This window comes from Passer montanus, unplaced genomic scaffold (assembly GCF_014805655.1).
Source record: "Passer montanus isolate IOZ18808 unplaced genomic scaffold, ASM1480565v1 scaffold85, whole genome shotgun sequence".
In the NCBI taxonomy this organism is placed as follows: domain Eukaryota; kingdom Metazoa; phylum Chordata; class Aves; order Passeriformes; family Passeridae; genus Passer; species Passer montanus.
The window spans coordinates 1,253,365-1,272,319 of NW_024373812.1; the positions used below are offsets into that span (position 1 = coordinate 1,253,365).

The 18,955-nt window shown below is 42.3% G+C and overlaps 1 protein-coding gene across 2 annotated transcripts in view; it reads left to right on the forward strand.

Annotated features, from left to right (window-relative positions):
• MUSK (muscle associated receptor tyrosine kinase) overlaps positions 1 to 18,955 on the forward strand; it is a 58,517-nt gene that overhangs the window by 32,192 nt on the left and 7,370 nt on the right. Inside the window, exons 9-16 of one of the 2 annotated variants that reach the window (XM_039733261.1) lie at positions 2,365 to 2,413; positions 2,585 to 2,631; positions 7,486 to 7,661; positions 8,071 to 8,094; positions 11,339 to 11,427; positions 11,796 to 11,955; positions 13,221 to 13,410; positions 13,738 to 13,929. In XM_039733261.1, the coding sequence (XP_039589195.1) occupies positions 2,365 to 2,413; positions 2,585 to 2,631; positions 7,486 to 7,661; positions 8,071 to 8,094; positions 11,339 to 11,427; positions 11,796 to 11,955; positions 13,221 to 13,410; positions 13,738 to 13,929 (927 nt within the window). Of the gene's footprint in view, positions 1 to 2,364; positions 2,632 to 7,485; positions 7,662 to 8,070; positions 8,095 to 11,338; positions 11,428 to 11,795; positions 11,956 to 13,220; positions 13,411 to 13,737; positions 13,930 to 18,955 lie in introns of both variants that reach the window. The other variant, XM_039733260.1, reaches the window with a different exon arrangement.

The following is an 18,955-nucleotide window of genomic DNA, read 5'->3' on the forward strand; positions in this document are numbered from 1 at the left end:
AACAATTTGGCTGGCTTTTTGTCCTTAGAATCCTTCCATGTTTCTACATGCTGCACTGGCTGATCAGTCTGGAAGGAAAATGAGAGCGTTAGCCTGGGAGATGGGCTGGGAGCTTCTGGCCACCACAGAAAACAGCAGAGCCTGGGAAAGTCTGAGCAAATGGCTTTGCCACTCTGCTGACACAGACTCCCTGCGAAGGCCTCCTTCACAAGAGCTTGCAAGATTGATTCAGGAAGTTTGTAAAGTGATTAAGTCACCACACAATGATGATGGCAGACTTAGCCTTACACCTGCACCCATGCAGGTATGACAGGCATAGGGACACAGACCCCAGGTGTCCCATAAGTGTTCTTAACATTTGCTGCATGATGTTTCCTTTCTGTGACAAACCATTGTGAGAAACATGTTGTTGCTACTTCTCCATTGCCACTTGGTCTGTTTCTCCTTGCATATTTTAGAAAAGCAAGGAAACATAATGTTAGCACTGTTAGCTCTTCTTGGTCTGCCTCTGCAGGCCCCTGAAGTCAGCAGCACAGCTGCCCCATGCACACCTGTCCCCTGCTTTTGCCCCTGGGGCACAAGAAGGATGCAATTTTCAGATTAAGCACAATGGGAACCATCAGGGAAATGTAACTAACATGACCCCTGCAATGTCAAAAGCAGTTTTAGCAGGGTCCTGGGATTATTGCGTTGCTTTGGGGAAACCTGCTGTGTGCTGGGGAGATGTCATGGGCTGTGAGACTAGTGCAGCATGCTGGGAGACTCCTGTGCCACATGAAAGTGTGTCCACGAAGCCTGGGATGATGCAGTGTCAGAGCATCACTGCCATTTTGGTAAACTTCACGTGTTGGTGCCTTCCTGTATTTTTTTATCCAATGTGACACAGAAAAAAATTAAAGAAAAAATTCACATACAGCCTAAAATAGAGCACCAAAAACAGGGCCAGAAAACAGCATCTGCAGAAAACAGCATCTGAAGAACAGAAATGTGAGCATCCTCTGTAATCCCTTGTCCATGTACCTCCAGCTTTCTAAAAAAAAAACGCCAAAAACAAAAACAAACAAACAAAAAAACCAGCAAGAAACCCCAGATCTAACAATGGGTGATTATTAGGACAGGGGAAAGAAATAAAAGGCAAAGATACAAATAGCTCTGTTGACTGCTCCAAATGGTTGGCATGTTGTGAATTGAACTCTCTGACCCCAGTTACACTGACCGAATGGCAGTGGGGACAGCTGCACCCAGCCCTCCTCTCTGCCCTGATTTGGCCATGTCCCACACACGGGGAGTCTGTTTTCACAGCTTTGCCTCCCATACCCTGGACACTGCATCCCATGGGCTGCCTAGGCAGAGGGCACCTCCTCACCTGCAGACCTTACTGCTGTTGGGTGACCATGGGAGCTACTGGAAGAAACATATTGTTTTCTTTTATTGTTATCTTACTAGGCCAGTATCTATATTTTTATTACTATAATGCTGACCTGTGCATTCCCCTCACCCTGCTGCTTACTTTTGATGGCCATGGGGAGGAAGGGAGCAAGGGAGAAGGGAGGGATCTCCTTCTAGATGCAAATAACATGGGAAAGATAAATAAACGGCCCTCAAAGACGATTACCCTACTGTGATTTTTAAGCTCCTGCATAGCTCTGTTTTCATGCTATGTGTCAGGACTTAGCAAAATGGGAGATGTGGTGAAGACAGAGGATGCACCTTGCAGAGAAATACTGGGAAGGAAAAGACAGAAGTTTGTGTCCTCCTTGTCTCTGAGTCCCCCAGCTAAAGGTGTGGAAGAGGGACAGGGTCAGGAGTGGTGCAGGAGCTGTGGAAGGACAGGCAGGAGCTTGGTCTGACCTTGTGAAAAATTCCCTGGCACAAGATGGGTTGAACTTACGTGGGTCCTGCTCATCAAGTGTATCTTAAATTAAACTCTAACTCTTGTGAGACAGCAGAGCGAAAAATCTTGAGTTATCACAGGACTGCAAGCAAGCAGCAAGCATGGCTGATCCCTACTGCAGGGAAGCAGGAAAGTAAAATATTCTCCCATTAGACCCCAGGGACAAGGTGAGGGGCCATGCTACATCCTGGTTCTGTGTGATTGCTCAGTCTTCTGTCCACTTATAACTGTAACAACACTTCGTCAGGGCCTCATCATCTCTGGAGCTCACCTGGGCTGACACCAGGGTACCCTGCAGAAGTTTCATTCTTGCATTGTATTAGCTGGTTTTAGTGGTATAAACATCTACCATTTTCTCTGCCCTCTATTAGCCTTACACATGCCACTTTATTCAGAAACAGGGCCATTGTGCTCATGCAGCTGTTTATGTCTGTGAGCTTACTGTGCGTGTGTGCTCTTGTCCTCGACAGCAAGCTGTACAAGGGTGACGCAGGCTACTGCAGCACATACAGAGGTGAGGTGTGTAGTGCTATCTTGGCGAAGAATGCTCTTGTTTTCTTCAACTCCTCGTATGCTGACCCAGAGGAGACCCAAGAGCTGCTTGTGCACACTGCCTGGACTGAACTGAAAATGGTGAGTTCATTCTGCCAACCGGCTGCTGAGTCTCTGCTGTGTAACTACATCTTCCAGGAGTGCAATCCCTCGGGAGCTGGGCCAGCTCCAAAACCAGTGTGCAGGTAAATGAAGAAAAACATGCTCATATTTCACTTTCATTTTGTGGGGATGTGTATGCAGCAGGGGAGTGGTGAGGGACTGTCCAGGCTTGCTTGCAGCAGCAAGTGAAGCTGAGTGAAGCTGAGCCCTCTAGGTTTGCACAGCTTTTCCCTTTGCTCTCTCCTCTGTACACATAGACTGACTCAGGTCTCACTGTGCTCATTGCTAGGGTGTGGTCTGAATTTGAAGTCCAGACCTCTACATTATATCAGGTGTTTGGAGGACAGTGTTGAAAAGAACTATCAATTTGAATTACATGAGTAGCTTCAATAATTAACATATTGTTTTCTTTTATTGTTATCTTACTAGGCCAGTGTCTATATTTTTATTACTATAAAGACTAATTGCTTCTTTAGAATTTTGACTAAATGCAACTCCAGAAGATGCGACAAATCTGGCCAAGGCAATATACTGATCACTTAGCACTTCTTGCTATGACAGGAAAAATGTGACAAAAATGATGAGACCAGAGACATTGCCTGTGTAATTGTACCTGATAAACCAATACTAAAATGTGGTTATTGTACCCTTCTATATACAGAGAAATGTGCATTGAAATTGGGCTGACAGGGACCCTGAGGAGTCCAAAGCATCTCTTACTATAGCTAATCTACTGTTGACAGGTATTTGTAAACACATCACAGTGACAGGCACTTCTCTCTCCCTATGCAAAGTCCTGAAAAGCCCTTGCCTCATTGCTCCTTGCCCTCCCACCATGGCCATTGAGGCGAGTTTCTTTCTTTCCTCGTTGCAGTGAAATTTTACATCTTTCCCAGATTCTCTGACTAGAATAAAACAGGTTTTCCTGAGCCCTGCACATAGCTTTTGCTCTTCTGCCCAGTCCAGATTTGGTTATTTTTAACTCTAACAGAATGAAGATTACTTGGTGTGCTCTTGCAGAGGACAGCGCCCCACACACATAATCAGGGTGAAGCTTTCTTTTCTCTGTCATATTCAGCCCCTAAAAACTAGTCATTACCCACTTCACATCTGGGCAACTGACATCCTCGTCTAAAGTGCACTGCTTTGTTCTTGTTTTCCTTGAGACACATTTTAAAATACTATTCAGATCTCTGTTTACTGGAAGAGTAGCCCCAACTCTAGTGTCCCAAATAAAATACAAATCTTTTCTACAGACATGGCAAGCACACTGCTTGCTGGACTTGTGCCAGATGTCTAATGGGAATAATTTCTCCAGTTATACAGGAACTTTCTAAGACAATCAGCAACATGTTGTTTTTGTAATTGGGACTTTTTTCGTTGCTTCTCCTTTAATATATCTAAAACAGAGGCACAGAGGAAAATTCCACTGTGAATATTGACCACACATTTAGCTTTCTACTTGGTACTTATGCTGCCTAGTATTCTACCATTGACACAGGGGTGGCATATGTCCTACAAAACAAGATTATGTGCAAGTATCCAGAGATAATAATGCAGCCAAGTACTACCATTTGCCTTTTGCTGGCAGGCTCCTCTCTGCCACCTCAACATTCTGCTCTTTGTCATTGTGCCCTTAAATACACGATTGCTCTGCCATTTTTCAAGGTCTGTGACCGTATTTATATCTCAGCTACACATGCACAGCACATTAGTCAGCTAAGGGTTTTGCACATTGCTCTGCAAGGTATTTCAGTTACATCTTGGCCTTGCTTCATTTACCCCTGCCCATGAGTGGCCCTGCAGGACCAGAACTCTCAGTGATTTGACTGAAGACCTGTACTTCTGGGGCACTTCTAAAGTCAGAATTATATAAACTAACATAAATATGCATTTGAGTTTGATGCACCTGAGCTAAAAGTTACAACATTTGCAAATATATCTAAATGTTAATGGACTTGCCTGGGACCATTTTTCTTCAAATCCATGAGTCAATATTGGTTTCTATTAATTATTCCTACCTCCTTCCACCCTGATTTTAATGCAGCTGTCTTAATAAGAAAAGTTCTGGAATAGCATCCTTCTGAATTCCTGTCCTCAGAGAGCATTAGCTGGACAGCAGTTCTTCCAGAGCCCAACACTCCTTTTGATAGCTCAGATGTCTAATATATACTTCTTAATGGCTGAGAGAGGTCTGGGCGCTCTTGAACACATCTCACCATGGTCTTGGTTACTTTGCAATTCTCTTAACTTCTTTTTACTGACAACTTTATAGCTTTCTGCAGAAGCTGGCTAGACTACACAAATTTTCAGCTCAAATACTTCACGAGTAAGAATTTAACTCTCTCAGATGTGGGAGAGCTCTTCCAGTTTTTCAGGGACATACTGCCCTCAATATATGTCCATGTCTTTTTATCTTATTATTTATTTTCTTCACCAGTTTTTCTCTTTCCATATTTTTTTAATGTTCCTTTGGTTTGGAAGCTAGCTGGAGAGAATAAAAACTGATAGGCTGAGTAAAGCTTTTATAAACATAATAAGGGGGTAAAACAAGATTAAATGAAACAGAAGAAAACCACATGGGAAAAGTTCACTCAATGTAAATTTAGATGCAAATTGATTAAAATGAGAGTTCTAAAGGGAAAGTGATATCTCATCTCATAATTCTTGATTACGTCTGCCTCTTGTTTGTGGCTGCTATTGCAACAGCAGAAGTACCCCCAGTTTCTGTTTCAATCAGTGCAGATAGGAAGTGATCAGGCTGTAGGGAACAGTCTTGTGTTGGGGAAAGTCTCTCTTTGTTTGGGTCTGTGTGTCCCCACCCTCCCTTACATAGTCTCTTGTGGTCCCTAGAAACACCACTGGCACACTTGCTTTCTTCTACCATTACTATTCTTTGTCCATCTGTCATTTACATGACATAACTTTTCTAATTATAACCTGAAGTAATCTTTGCCTGTGACCTCAGCAAACCCTCTGTGTGCAGCGTTGGGTGCGACAACAACGGTATGAACCCAGCTAGAAGTGATTGACCACCCCTCCTCTGGCTGCCTTACTGTTCTCACAGGGTGCAGATAACCTTCCTTTAGCCCTGGAGCAGACAGCATTGCAGAAGAGTGGTCTTCTGCGTTTTGCAATTGAACACCAAACAAAGGGCTTATTTGAGGATGCTCAGGATCCAGGAATGAACAGAGCTAATTCAAACCGTATCGCCCAAGTCTCAGCCAGTGCTTCAAATACAAGTTTTTATAATTTCCCTATCTAAGTATTTCTTTACTTCTTCTTTTCTCATTTCCCTATCTAACTATTTCTTTCCCCTTCTAAGTATTTCTTTACTTCAGACTTCACAAAGTCATTCCTGTTCCACATGTTGTTAAACATAAAAAAGATAAATTTGCCATCTGGCTGCATTCTGACTTCCATAGAAGGGAGGAAGGACTAGCTACAACCAAGCACAGAGTATCTGGGCATTGATGACTTCAGCCTGCTGAACTGAGGGGCAACCATTACTGTTGCCAAAAAGCTGTTGCTCTAGTAGAATTCTCAATGACCTCCATCCTTCAGGTGTTTTAGACAGTATGCAGTGTTGTTAGCCATTGCTGAAACTCATGACCATCTGCTCTTGTCAAAACCATTGTATAATTAAGGAAGTTGCCTCAACCCACAAGGTGGTGAATTTAGCTAAATCCTTTACCACAGACCCCAGAAGCACATTTCTCTTTCTCCATCATTGTGTGATGGTTGGAAAAGTTGTGGATGTGGGAAAGACTTCAGCTGAGCTGTGCAAAAGAAATCTCTACATATGACCTCAAAGCCGATTTTGTAACCCAGGCTCTCAAGAATGGCTACATAAATAAGCAAATCACTGATAAATTGACCAATATAACAATTCCACAAACTTCCCATTATAGTGTGTTTTCTTTTTTTTCTTTTCCTTTTTTCTTCTAGTGCGGGTATTTCTACCTCACCCTTCTCCACAAACAATTTCTCATACAAGGCCCATTTAAAAATCCAAAGCACTTCTTGTCAGTGAATATTTCCAATTGTTATAGAGCTAACACATTAGGTGGGAGACAGGTCACATTTTTACCAGGCAATCTGCAGATATCTACAAAGAAAAAAATGGATTTAAAGTTGCCTTTAAAGACAATTTTAAAAATTCTGTTTTTTTATTCAGTGAGATTAAAAGTATATGCAATTGTTTAATATAAGAAGGTTAAGAATTGCATCTCATCTTTTGCTTTTAGTAGATGACACTTCTATTATATAATTTACAGAAGCCAAGTGAGATTATTAGGATATTCTTAAAAATTGTAATTCTAGAAATGAGAGGGAGACTATTTACAAGAGCATGTAATGACAGGACAAGGGGGAATGTCTTCAAACTGAAAGAGGTTTAGATTAGATAATAGGAAGAAATTATTTACTGTGAGCGTAGTGAGATACTGGCACAGGTGGCCCAGAGAAGCTGTGTATGCCTCATCCCTGGAAGTGTCCAAGGCCAGGTTGGATGGATCTTCGAGCAACCTGGTCCAGTGGAAGATGACCCTGTCCATGGCAGGGAGTTGGAAATAGATGATCTTTGATGCCTCTTCCAACACAAACCATTCCATGATTCTATGATATTTACTAGAAGAAGTAAAAAAACATCTGTAGAAAAAGATAGGAATGAACTCCTCATAGCTTGGTGTGTGTTGTGTTTTGAGCATAACTCTGCTTCATTAAAAATGTAGGTTTGTATGTTTCTTAAAGGAAGATGTTGCATTTCAAACAGGTTTTTTATGGTTTATGAGCCAGATAGCCTGGCTTTAAAGAAGTATCACCCCATTAATGGATTTCTGTCAGCCTGATAACCCCTGCACATCACTGCTAAGTGCAGCCAATTTTTTTCAAGCCATTGACAGCTGTATTTCACTGTTTTTTACAAAACAATGTAGAGAGAATTGCCTTGCTGTAAAGGATCTCTACTGCTTTAAGGAATGGCTCTCAATGGAGGAGAACTCTCAGAAGGGGATTTACAAGCCAGGGCTGATGCTGCTCACTCTTCCTGAATGCAACAGGTTGCCCAGCCTGCACCAGAATCCCAGCTCCTGCACCCGCATCCCTTTCTTTGGTAAGGTGGCACATGCTGCTGATTGTCCAGAGAACTGTGTTCTTGGTAAGGGAGAGGGGAAGGGTATGATCCATAATTTACAACTAAAGTAAAAGCTGATGGTGGGTACTGTCCTGTCAGCACCTGTGCATGGAATTGTGACAGCTGCTTTAGCTGTTTACCTCTCTCATTACTGGGGTGTGGGAAAAATCCCTCAAGCAAATAAAACCTGGATTTTTATTGAGAAGATCATAACAATCTCAAAAAACAGTCTTAATGATAGCAAAATTGCCACTCAGGTGCCTTTGCAAAGAAACAAGCTGTTTAAGCACTACTAGGGAGGGAACTTTTTCCTATAACATGCTTCTGGTATCTGGTCATATTGAATCCTGGACAATCCCTCCTTACATCTTGTCTTGTTTTTTTACAGATTTTAAGAAGGAGAACATAACCAGTAAGTAGACTGCTCCAGACTCTATGTTTTTAGAGATGGACATGATATTCTTTATTGAAGCTGCCATTTGCACATATTTTTATGTTTTCTGCTGGTCCTGTCTGGCTGAATTTAGAGTATTACTGAGGAATATTCGGGTTTCCACATCCAAGGCATGGGGAAACACATTTCCAGCTCTTTGGATATTGGGGAGATCACGGGCTGGTAACTTTTTAAGAGAGGCATGTTTTAGGTGGTGCCCTTCGCTCCAGCTGTTTCCTTTTCTACCTACCCATTGGCTATCATTCCCCTCTACCCATATTGGTATTTCTGATTCTGAAGTCTGCCAGCCTTGTATGTTAACAACATGGTTACTTATGACAGGCTGGCCTTGCAAGACCTTAAGCTCCCAGTACTCTCCTCAAATCACCACTGAAGTCTGGCTGTTTCTTGTCTGAGCCTCCCATGACCAGTGGTGAGACCCGGACATCCCCTGCAGTGCTGCTTTGACTTCTGTCAGGCTTCCCCCTGCTGCGGGTCATGGCTGAAGCACATACACCCAACTCTTCTACTCATGTGCAATTCCAGTTTCAAGCTCAGGCACTGTACTTACCTCACTGGAAAAAGGAAGAGTCTCTCTCTTGCCATGTATCTAAGCAGGTGTGGTTTGCAGATTTCGCAGTGGCATGCACTTTATGCATGGAGAGAGGCAAAGTAAAAAGAAAAAAAAGCAAATAAAGAATTTTGGGGAATATTCTTTCATGGAAAGATCTTCTTATGCATGGAGAGAGAGGCAAAGTAAAAAGAAAAAAAAAGCAAATAAAGAATTTTGGGGAATATTCTTTCATGGAAAGATCTTGGCTTCACCTGACAACCTGAGATCTAGGGGCCTGGTGACACAGACGTGGAGACAAGGACTTCAGCACCCTCTGGGCCAGTGCCTACAGCCTGCAAGTGCAGCCATCCCAGCCCTGGTAGAGGAACCACAAGAGAGGGGTGTCAGCATATGAGAGGAGCATTTGTGGGATGGCTTCAGTCTCCCCACAGATGTTTCAGGACATATCCTCTGTCTCTTGTGTATTGTGTATGGATGAACTCTCCGTTTCAGCTTCCACAGCATTTTTCCAGAGTGGCATTGCACAATAGTGTACAATATTCAGTACAATATTCATTGCAAAGTGTACAATATTCAGTCATGAACCAGGAGTAACCATGAACCATAAGAGTAACATTTTAGTAACATTGCCCCCTCTTTTTTCTTTAAACCCATTTTTATGTGCACAAGGGTTTGTTGAGCACTGTTGAAAACTGAGCTGTTTTCTAGCTTGCTATCAGATTATTCATTAATGCCCAAGTGGACCAACTCCATTATTCCTCTGTCCTCATTGCAGGAAGACAGTCCATGAAAACATCTGCATTTCCAGAGTATGAAGGATTCTGAAGTTCTTTCTTAGTGCTGCTCTTTCCCCTAAATCTCTCCACATTAATTTTTTAAGGTGTCCCACTGACATTTATTTCAGATCTATACAGAAAACTTTTCCTTGTTTATTACTGACTGTGTCGTGAGATATGTTTCAGGCACTGCTTTCCTTGCCCTTGAATGTGAAATAAGTAAAATTCTCATCTCAGGTACACAAGTATGTTCCAGGACAGTTTAACACCTCTGATTAAGATGTTACACCTCTGCAGAGCTACAGGTGCTGGTCATGTGGGGCTGCTATCTTATTGCAGGTGTGAGTCATAAATAGTATTTATGTATCAGCAAAATAAATCCACATGAGTGTATTTTACTTTGCATTTGTCATGGGTTTAAATGCTCCCATAAAGTCCATGATCATTCCTCTACTGAAGTGTTTAGCTGCCTCAGGGCCATATGAACTTGGTTCTTTGTTTAAGTTCACTCAACTGGAGTGAAAACTTTAAAGGCAGTTTGTCCACCTACATGTGTATAGTGTCTGCTACCTGCTAAAGCCTCAGTAAGCTAAGAGTCTATCACAATATATAACTGCAATCCTGAGTGCAGGAAGAAAACACCAGATAGTTATGATGGTGTGTTGATACCTTGTACACGAGAAAGAATACAATCCACAAAGACAGAGAGCCTTGTGTCAAATTTGAGTCAACCCTTACACAAGGCTTTCAGGAAGATGAAAAGTATTGGCTTAAAAAATTCATTATTTTAGAACATGTCATGTTTCTTCTTGTTCTTTTTTTTTTTTTTCCCGAGCTGCGAGGTTATGTACACAATAGAAAATAAAACTATGACAGAAGAATCTGCTGGTTTGTTAATTTTTCTACCAAGTCTAACAATGCAGTGGATGCTAATATACGCCATCTATTACAATGTTAGCCTCAGCTGAGCTGAGTTTAGACTTTAGCTAATATGTATTGAAATATGTAAGGCTGCATCTCCTCTGCTGTCTTTCTGCTTCCTAGATTATGCCATCATGCATTATACTCTCCTATGGGGACAGGTGTATGTGAGGACATATGTCCTAGGAGGATATTAGTGCATATTCCTGCAGTAAAATCCTGAGATTTTCTGCGTAATTTTTCTGCAGCTGGAGCAAGCCCTGTATATGCAGTGATTACACTATCTTTGTTATAAAGAACATTGTTTTATACTGATACCATTCCTTTGATCATAGTTCAGATCATACTTCAGGGTATTGTTTCCATGCATGCTGAATACCATAGGCTGTTTCCAAATAGTCAGAGAGTATTGATAAGCACTGTACAGAAGCAGGAGGAGGGCAACTTTATGAATCCCAGCTCCCTGCTACTGACATGAGGAATATGAGTGTCTTCCTATTAGTGCCCTGGTAAGAATGCAGGCTGTGACTCATGGAACCAGTGCTGTGATTTGCTTTCTGTTTTGGTTTACCTTGGGTGGGCTCAGCGTGGGTCTGCCCACCCAAGTGGGCTCTGCCTACTTTCTGCATGATGTACTGTGAACTAGGTAGTTGCAGCTCAACCATCACAGGTATATGGCCTGTTTTCTCAATCTGAGAGAGTTGCAGTGCCCTCTTTGAAGTTTTAGCAGATTTCTGCCTCTGTATTGAGTGCAAAATCCATTAAAGAGTAAACAGGAATCTAAGCAGTACCCTTCCTGTGTTGTCTAGTCCTTCTGTGTGCTTCACATTTGATGCCATCAGATGGTCTCATGTAACAACATGAACTTTATTCTTGTGAGTCTCTGCTGCAGGACATGGCCTGAAATCCCTTGACCCCATGTTTGTTGTTTTTTTTTTTTTTTCTTTCCCAGGGACTTGCTACAGCGGCAATGGCCAGTTTTATCAGGGCACGACCAATGTCACAGCATCTGGCATTCCCTGCCAGAAGTGGAGTGATCAGGTGAGCGTCAGTGTGAGACCCACCAAATGGAGAGCTGTGCTTGAGGTTTGCTTTTCCAAGGAGTTTCTCAGAGTCAAGCAGCCCAGTCTCAGTGAAAGTGATGAGCAGGGAACAAGTTGCCTTCATTCTTGAGCTCATTGGTGTTTTATAATCTCATAATATTTCAATCTGCAAGTTCCTCTTACTGTGTCAAGATGTGTTCTCTGTCATTTCATGTGACTGAAAGGCTACTTTATCAAAGGCTCTGTCTTGCTTCAATCCTTTAGGTTTTTTTTTTTTAATTTTTTTTTTCTTTCCCATTTTGCTTTAATAATAAGAGCGTGGAAAATTATGCTGAAACACTAATACAATTTGCTTCCTCCCGCAAGGCTCCCCATTTGCACAGGAGGACTCCTCAGGTTTTCCCAGAGCTGTTTGATGCTGAGAATTACTGCCGCAATCCAGGAGGTGAGAACGAGCGTCCCTGGTGCTACACAAAGGATCCAGCTGTGACCTGGGAGTACTGCAGTGTGTCTCCCTGTGGAGATGGTAGGTAACTGCACTTTATGATTTCTGCCACTGTTGTTATTTCGTGGCCATGCAAGGTGTTTGCATCCTGAGTACACCAATCTGTTCTGTCTTTTGGATTCAGCTAGTTCTGCGTCTTCTCATAGATTCATACAGCATCTTTAACGAGAAGGTGTAATGTGCCCCATGAAGAGGGGAAAATGAAGACAGATGAATCAAGCACCTTGCCCTAGGTTATATAAATGCCAAAGATGAAGTGAAATGTCCTGTGGTATTATGAAAAACTGTTTTGTCACACAGTTTAGAAGATAGAGCTTCAGGCTGTTTCCCAAAGTTGTTTCGTTTAGGGTGATTTTTTTTTCAGTAATACCCCCCCTTCCCCACCCATTTAAACTAAAAATAAGCCAAAAAAAGATGGAAACACCTTTGTGTTTTGATGTAGAAGTGAAATTTTCCTGTAACTTCTTGTTCAAAAATAGACAAATTTTTGAAAAATATTTCATCCAAGATTCCAAATTTCTGGATTTCAGTGCTCAGAAATAAGACTGCATTTGTAAACTTCCTGCACAGGAAACAGAGGTTCTATGGACATAAGTGAACACAAGTAATTTTCAGTTTAGCTGGCAATTAAGAAGAAGAAGAAGAGTTTAAATTTCTTTCTGTTCTCAAACATTGCATGCAGAGAGCAGTATTTTCTAGAATGTCTCAGAAACTACTCCACAGGTAGTGATGTGATTTTTTCCCTAATAATTCAGCCAAGTGTGCTTTAAACTACTTTTCCACATTTGTCCTGTAAAGACACTGAGATGCAAACTCTTGGGGGTAAGAGGATATTTTGGGAAAGTATCACTCTGTACTTGCTTGGTCTTACACTCCTCCCTGCAGATTCCTTTTAGGACACATGATACATTGTGGTTTACATTGTGCACCATTGATCTTTCCCACTGCAGACATGACTATATTTGAATACTTTTGAGACTATCAGATGTGACCTCCCATTTGTAACTCTTCCAAATATTCTATACCAAAACTGTGTTTCCAGCTTAATGGGAACTATGTATTGGTCTTACCAGATCTTGGATTTTCACATGTGGCAAGCACAAATGGGTTTTCCTTCCTGCAAATCAAGATTCTCTAGTATGATCTTCTCATGCAGTCATAGGTCTGTATCTGTAATGTCAGTAATTCCCAGGGTGACAAGCTAGCTCTGTAAATTCCTCTTAGAGAAAGCTCTATAAACTAGCAGAGGCATAATCTTATTTTATTTGCGTTTATTTGCGTTACAGCATTGTTATCCCTAGGAACAAGAAAACCAAATGGAGAGACTCTAAATCTTCCCCCTCCTCCTCCATTTTCTCCTACATACTCCATGACTGTTATCATCTCAATCATCTCCAGCTTTGCTCTGGTTGTGATCTTTGGCATTATCACCCTGGTTTGCTGCCGTCGTCGAAAACAGTGGAAAAACAAAAAAAGGTAAAGCTTGGACTCAATTCAGTGCAAGAAATGCTGCTTTGGAAAAAGGGTTTTCTTGTTTCTGAGAGAAAAGTCATGCAAACATCTGGGAGGAGAGAGCAGCACTCCCTTTGCCTGTGAGAGCCCAGTGTAAGTTCTGTTGAACTCCTGTGCCTGAGTAGAAGGTGGTGACTAGGGACATGGACACCTTGCTGCAAGGTTCCTTCAGTAGCCAGGCTGCACCTTCCTTTTCATTATGAAATAAACAAGCTCAGGAGGAGCTGAAGCTAGTTATCTCCTGATTGAGGGCTATGCACACGCTGACCAAAAATCTCTCCGTTGTTTCAGAGAGTCTGAGACACCAACTCTCACCACTCTGCCCTCCGAACTGCTCCTGGACCGGCTGCACCCCAACCCAATGTACCAGCGCATGCCTCTTCTCCTCAATCCAAAATTGCTTAGCCTGGAGTATCCCAGGAACAATATTGAATATGTGAGAGATATTGGGGAGGGAGCATTTGGGAGAGTCTTCCAAGCCAGGTGAGCAGTCTCTTTGTGAGTCTTCTTTATCTGGATGTACTTGTGAAAAATCAGCACTGGAAACTATCCATCCATCCATCCATCCATCCATCCATCCATCCATCCATCCATCCATCCACCCATCCATCCATCCACTCAAATGCATGCATACCAAATGGTACACAAGATGCGGGTTTGAATAATTGTTTTTGTTGTCCAGAGCTATCTGTCAATGTTTGTTAAACTTTTGCTGCAAATTACTCTTTTCCACTCCCTAGTAGATGTAAAGCCTTACACACATACTAAAGTCTGGTGTAAAAGTTCAGCTAAATTTTGCCAAGAGTACTGCCTGTAACATGTGACCTATTGTGAAGTTCTTGCATCTCCCAATACAATACATCTTGCAATACAGTTCTTGCAGTATTTATAAATTGTCAGTGTATGGGGAGAATTAAAACACCATTTCTGGCCTGTGTAATTACCACAAAAGTCATTGTGTCATGCTACAGTTCAGCCCAAACCAAATTTCAATTTGATTGTGTGGCAAAACCAAACCAAACCAAAAATCCCCTAAAAACCCTCCCTACATAGGCAAGGGGCGGGGCAAAGGAGGAATGGGCACATGGTCTGTGGTGTCCCAGCCTTAATGGAAAATGCACATCCAAGATTTGTAGATGCTTGTGAGTGACAGGAATGGCAAAAGCTGAAGTATCTGCAAAAATGAACAAATTTTTATTAGTAAATTACATGCCTTCCATGGATATAGCTCTTTTATTGTCCCTGACCTCCTATATAACCACAGGGCAGTGGGTTTTGAATAAAGGGGTAGTGTGAAAAGGAAGGGAGACAAAAAGATGGATTAAAGACAGGAGGAGAAAAAAGAGAAAGAAAAGAGAAAGAAAAGAAAAGGAAAGAAAGAAAGAAAGAAAGAAAGAAAGAAAGAAAGAAAGAAAGAAAGAAAGAAAGAAAGAAAGAAAGAAAGAAAGAAAGAAAGAAAGAAAAAGAAAGGAAAGCTCCACCATCAATTCAGCTGACAGGAAGTTCATGGTCCCAGGACACATGTGCTTCTAGGCTTTGTCAGGGTAGCTTTCTGTAGTAAAATTTCTGTGCCCTGGGCCTAATTTCCTCACTTTCTGTACAAAATGAGTTATCATGGGCAGCCTCTTCTTCCAGACCTTTCTGGAAACGGTTTGGGGGCTTTGGGGGTCGTGGGTGCTCTTGATGCCCCCTTGCAGTCCATTCCCACCTACTTCTCAGCCTCATTCCTGCACCTCTGATGTACAGTGTTGTGCTTATCTCCAGGAGCCAGAACAAGGACACTTGTCTCAGAAAAATGTTGCCCTACCTCTGTATGACCCCTTTATTCTGCCATAACAATCCTTGGTTGGCTCCATGGCTATCTGGATATCAGTATTTGAGTAATACATATAAATTTCCTTATCTCTAGACTTCTACAGTGTCCCCTTTAGTTCATTTCTCATTTTTTGTTTTTGGAATTTGCAGCCACTGTTACCTGTTTTAAACCTAAGGTATTAGACAGCCCAGTTCTGATAATATCATGGGAGGTGAGATTGTGCACTTTTACAAATGTGAAAAATCTTTAATTGACAACCCCAAAAATGAGGAGGATGAAAGATATCTAGTTTTTCTTGACAGAATCCATAATTTCAAGACAATCTGGGCAATAATTGTTTCCTCCTAAAGTCCCATCCCCAAATTGCTAGAAGAAAGTGTACAGGCTGCATAGTTCCCTGCTTAGTCCTTTGTCCTTTGCAGTTAACAAGGATGGGGCATGGCTGATTTTGTAGCTGTATGTAGAGTAGTGTATGACAACCTCACAAAAACCCAGGGAAGGATCAGAGTCCACCATGGGCCCAGATCTGCTTGGTGAAATTCTTCTCTTGGCTGCCAAAGCAAAGGGTTATCCTTGCAAAAAGCAGTCATAATGCAGATATTTGTAATGTTTATAGTTAAGCTGTTGATGTAGCTGCTGGAAAATGAGTTCCGTACAGGTTAGATGTTGCAGCTGGGAAACAATTTCAATAGCTGTGATGGATTTTATTTTTTTTTGCAAAGAAAAGATAAATTTTTTTCTAATGGAAAAAAAGCAAGCATATTTTTCTTTGTTACAGAGAGAACTAAAAATAACAAAATTCAAAGGGTGCACAGTGGGATTGTCACAGATGCTTAGCCTGTGATGAACTATTAGCCTGGGTGGCCAAACACATCTGAGCTTGAAACAAGAACACTGCTATAGAAACTGCACAGCAGCTCTGCTTGGGGTGCTGCACACCAGGGGCAAGGGCAGCTGTTGTCCCAGCCTCCGTGCAGTGCTCGGGGTGCCCTGAGTACATCACTTTCTGCTCATGCTGCAGGAGTCTTCACCTGTGTGCAAGCAGGGCAGACATTCTTCTTCCCAAGTGCAGCTTTGGCTGTCCTCTGGGGGTTGTAATACAATTTGAGTGCTGCACAGACCTTTCTGAGCTCAAAATGACTTTCATGGATATCAAGAAAGACTTCTCAAAGGGCATTCAATTGTCACTAAAGTGCTAGTTAAGCAAGTGCCAAAGTGGTGTAAAGACCTTTTATGTGGATTTCATCCACTTCAGCACTGCAATTTCTTTCAATTAAGCCTTTTTGTTATTGTCAATGAAAATGAGAAAAAAAGACACAGAAAAAAAAAAAAGAAAGTATTACATCTTATCTAGCATTTGCAAAGTGAGCAGTAGCACATCCTGAGAGATGCTTGCTCTGTGTGGCTCAGGGAAGGAGCCACAGAAATATTGCTTCTTATGGACCTCCTTTTTTATTACCATCTCTATCAAGAATGCCTCCAAGGCTTTATAATTCCTTATAATAAGATATGGACATTTATATGCACTGCTGGCAGAGCAGTGCAGACCACTAATCCACTAGTACAAGCTGTGTGTCCATCCAGGTTACTGAAACTATCAAAATGCAAATTATTGCCTTCCCATCTCAGAAGGATAAAATGTACTTTCCTGCATGTGTTAAATGGACATCTCGAGCTAAGTTTAGCAATCCTCTTACTTCTTCTGCTCTCATGTTTCTTGCTCTTCTGTAAACACCGCTCTGCACTCAGTGCCAGCAATGCCTTTGCCAGTTGGCTGCTGTGAGTCCTGATTCAGTGTTTACTCACTCCTGGGTCAAGCAACATGTTAGGACAGGAAGTGTCTAGCTATCATTTACTAGCTTCTCCTGAAAGGCTACTGTCTTCACCAGGAACAGCTTCACACTTGGAAGGATAAGGAAGTAACCATGCTTAAAACAAAATTCGGGACCAGACTCAGGTCTGTCCAGCTAGGTCTTTGTGGCTGATTCTCCTCCTGGGAGGACCACGCTGGCCACACAAGCCACCAGAGCACTAGCTCTGTGCAGTTCAGTGCAGACCAGCATGCAAAACTTCCTTCAAGAGCTGGAGCTGTGTGGTCCAGGCTAAGCCTGAAGATCAGGATTTCCTAAAAGCCTGGATGTGGAGTCTTTGTTAGTAGGCCAGTATGGAGTTTTGGCTAGCAGGCTGGTAGACCTACACTACAAATGCACAACTTGTTGTCCCTCCTTAGGGACAAGGCTGTTCCCTAAGGTCAGAGTTTCTTGACAGAAGTCTCCTCATGTTCTCTCCATCTGCCAAGAGTATTTGACCTGCTGTCTCATATATAGCTGAAAAATAGTGTGGGTGTCAATTAATAAAACAAAAAAACCCCAACCTTCCCTTCCCCCTAAAAAAGCAGCTCCTGCTGATTCAGAGCAGTCTCCTGTTCACATATTAACTTAACCAAAGAATAAGGTAAAAGTAGGCTCCCACCAGACTCGGTAGATGTTAATTGCATTATTTAATCATCTAAGAGAAGCTACACAACTGTTATGGTGAGCAAGATGGGGACAGTCTCAAATACAGATTCAGACTGATCCTCATTTTTTTACATTGTTACTGTTTAGGAAAGAAAACCTGACTGGGAACTTAAGTCAGACATTATCTAGATAGGATCAGAATGAAATTCTTAACTGCACTGCTGGTTTGTACTTTGAACAGCATGCACTTAAATGCCAATTAATGCCTCTGGTGCCCAAATCCATTGGTGGTGAAGCAGGCAAAGGACTGTTGCTGTCCACCCTGTGCACAAACAGTGTAAATTTCTCCTCAGCTTTTCATTAATTGCAAAAGAGATTACCTAGATAATTTCTTTTGATGTTTCCCAGTTCTAGGAGAAAATTAACCTGTTTTTCAAAAAAACACTACCCCTTCTGGCCCTCCATCTGAATTCTCCAAGTTCAGAGGCAGCAGTTTCACACTGCTACCCTGCAGACGTGCCCCTACCATTTGTGCAAAGACTGTCTTTAGGGCATGAAAGGGATCAAATTTGATTGCTGTCTGCCAAGACTTCAGTCTCTGCCTCTGTGCCAGAGGAGTGTGAGTTTCACAGGTCTGCTAAGAACTGTAGTGCATCACCACGAGCTACCAAAGGTGAAATTTCTGGCTTTTGCCTGAGGGCCAGTAAAAAGGCATTGTGCAGCTTAACCCCACTTGGTTACATTTAGGTTAGTTTACATTACAGAATTCAGTGAAATTGGGTGGTTGGGTGTACATCAGCTTTGGGTGAGTTTCTGTCTCCAAAGCAGGCGGAGACAGAGCTCTCTCCACTCCTGCTTTGGCACTGTGCTGGGTCTGTAGTAGGAGATGAGTGGTGATCTCTGAGACTATTTGGAAGACATAAAGCCCTCCTATTTTTACTTTTGAATTCCCTATTACTTTGTTCAGGCTGCTGCTGCTGGCTCTAGTGCTGAGAATTGACAGCAGGTGGTAGGTGCTCATACTCCTCCCGTCCTCCTAGACAGGGAACTGCTGCCAGCATGGGGGGAAAGAAGGAAGACAATGTGCTGTAATGAAGGCAGTAGCAGACAAGTGTGGGGTCTGATCCTCTGCTCTGACATGCCAGACCTCCTTGCCTGAGTGTCTCAGCTGTGATCTAGCCACCTCCTACTCCTATCTTGATGGACACCCTGCCATCCAGTGACATTTGACATT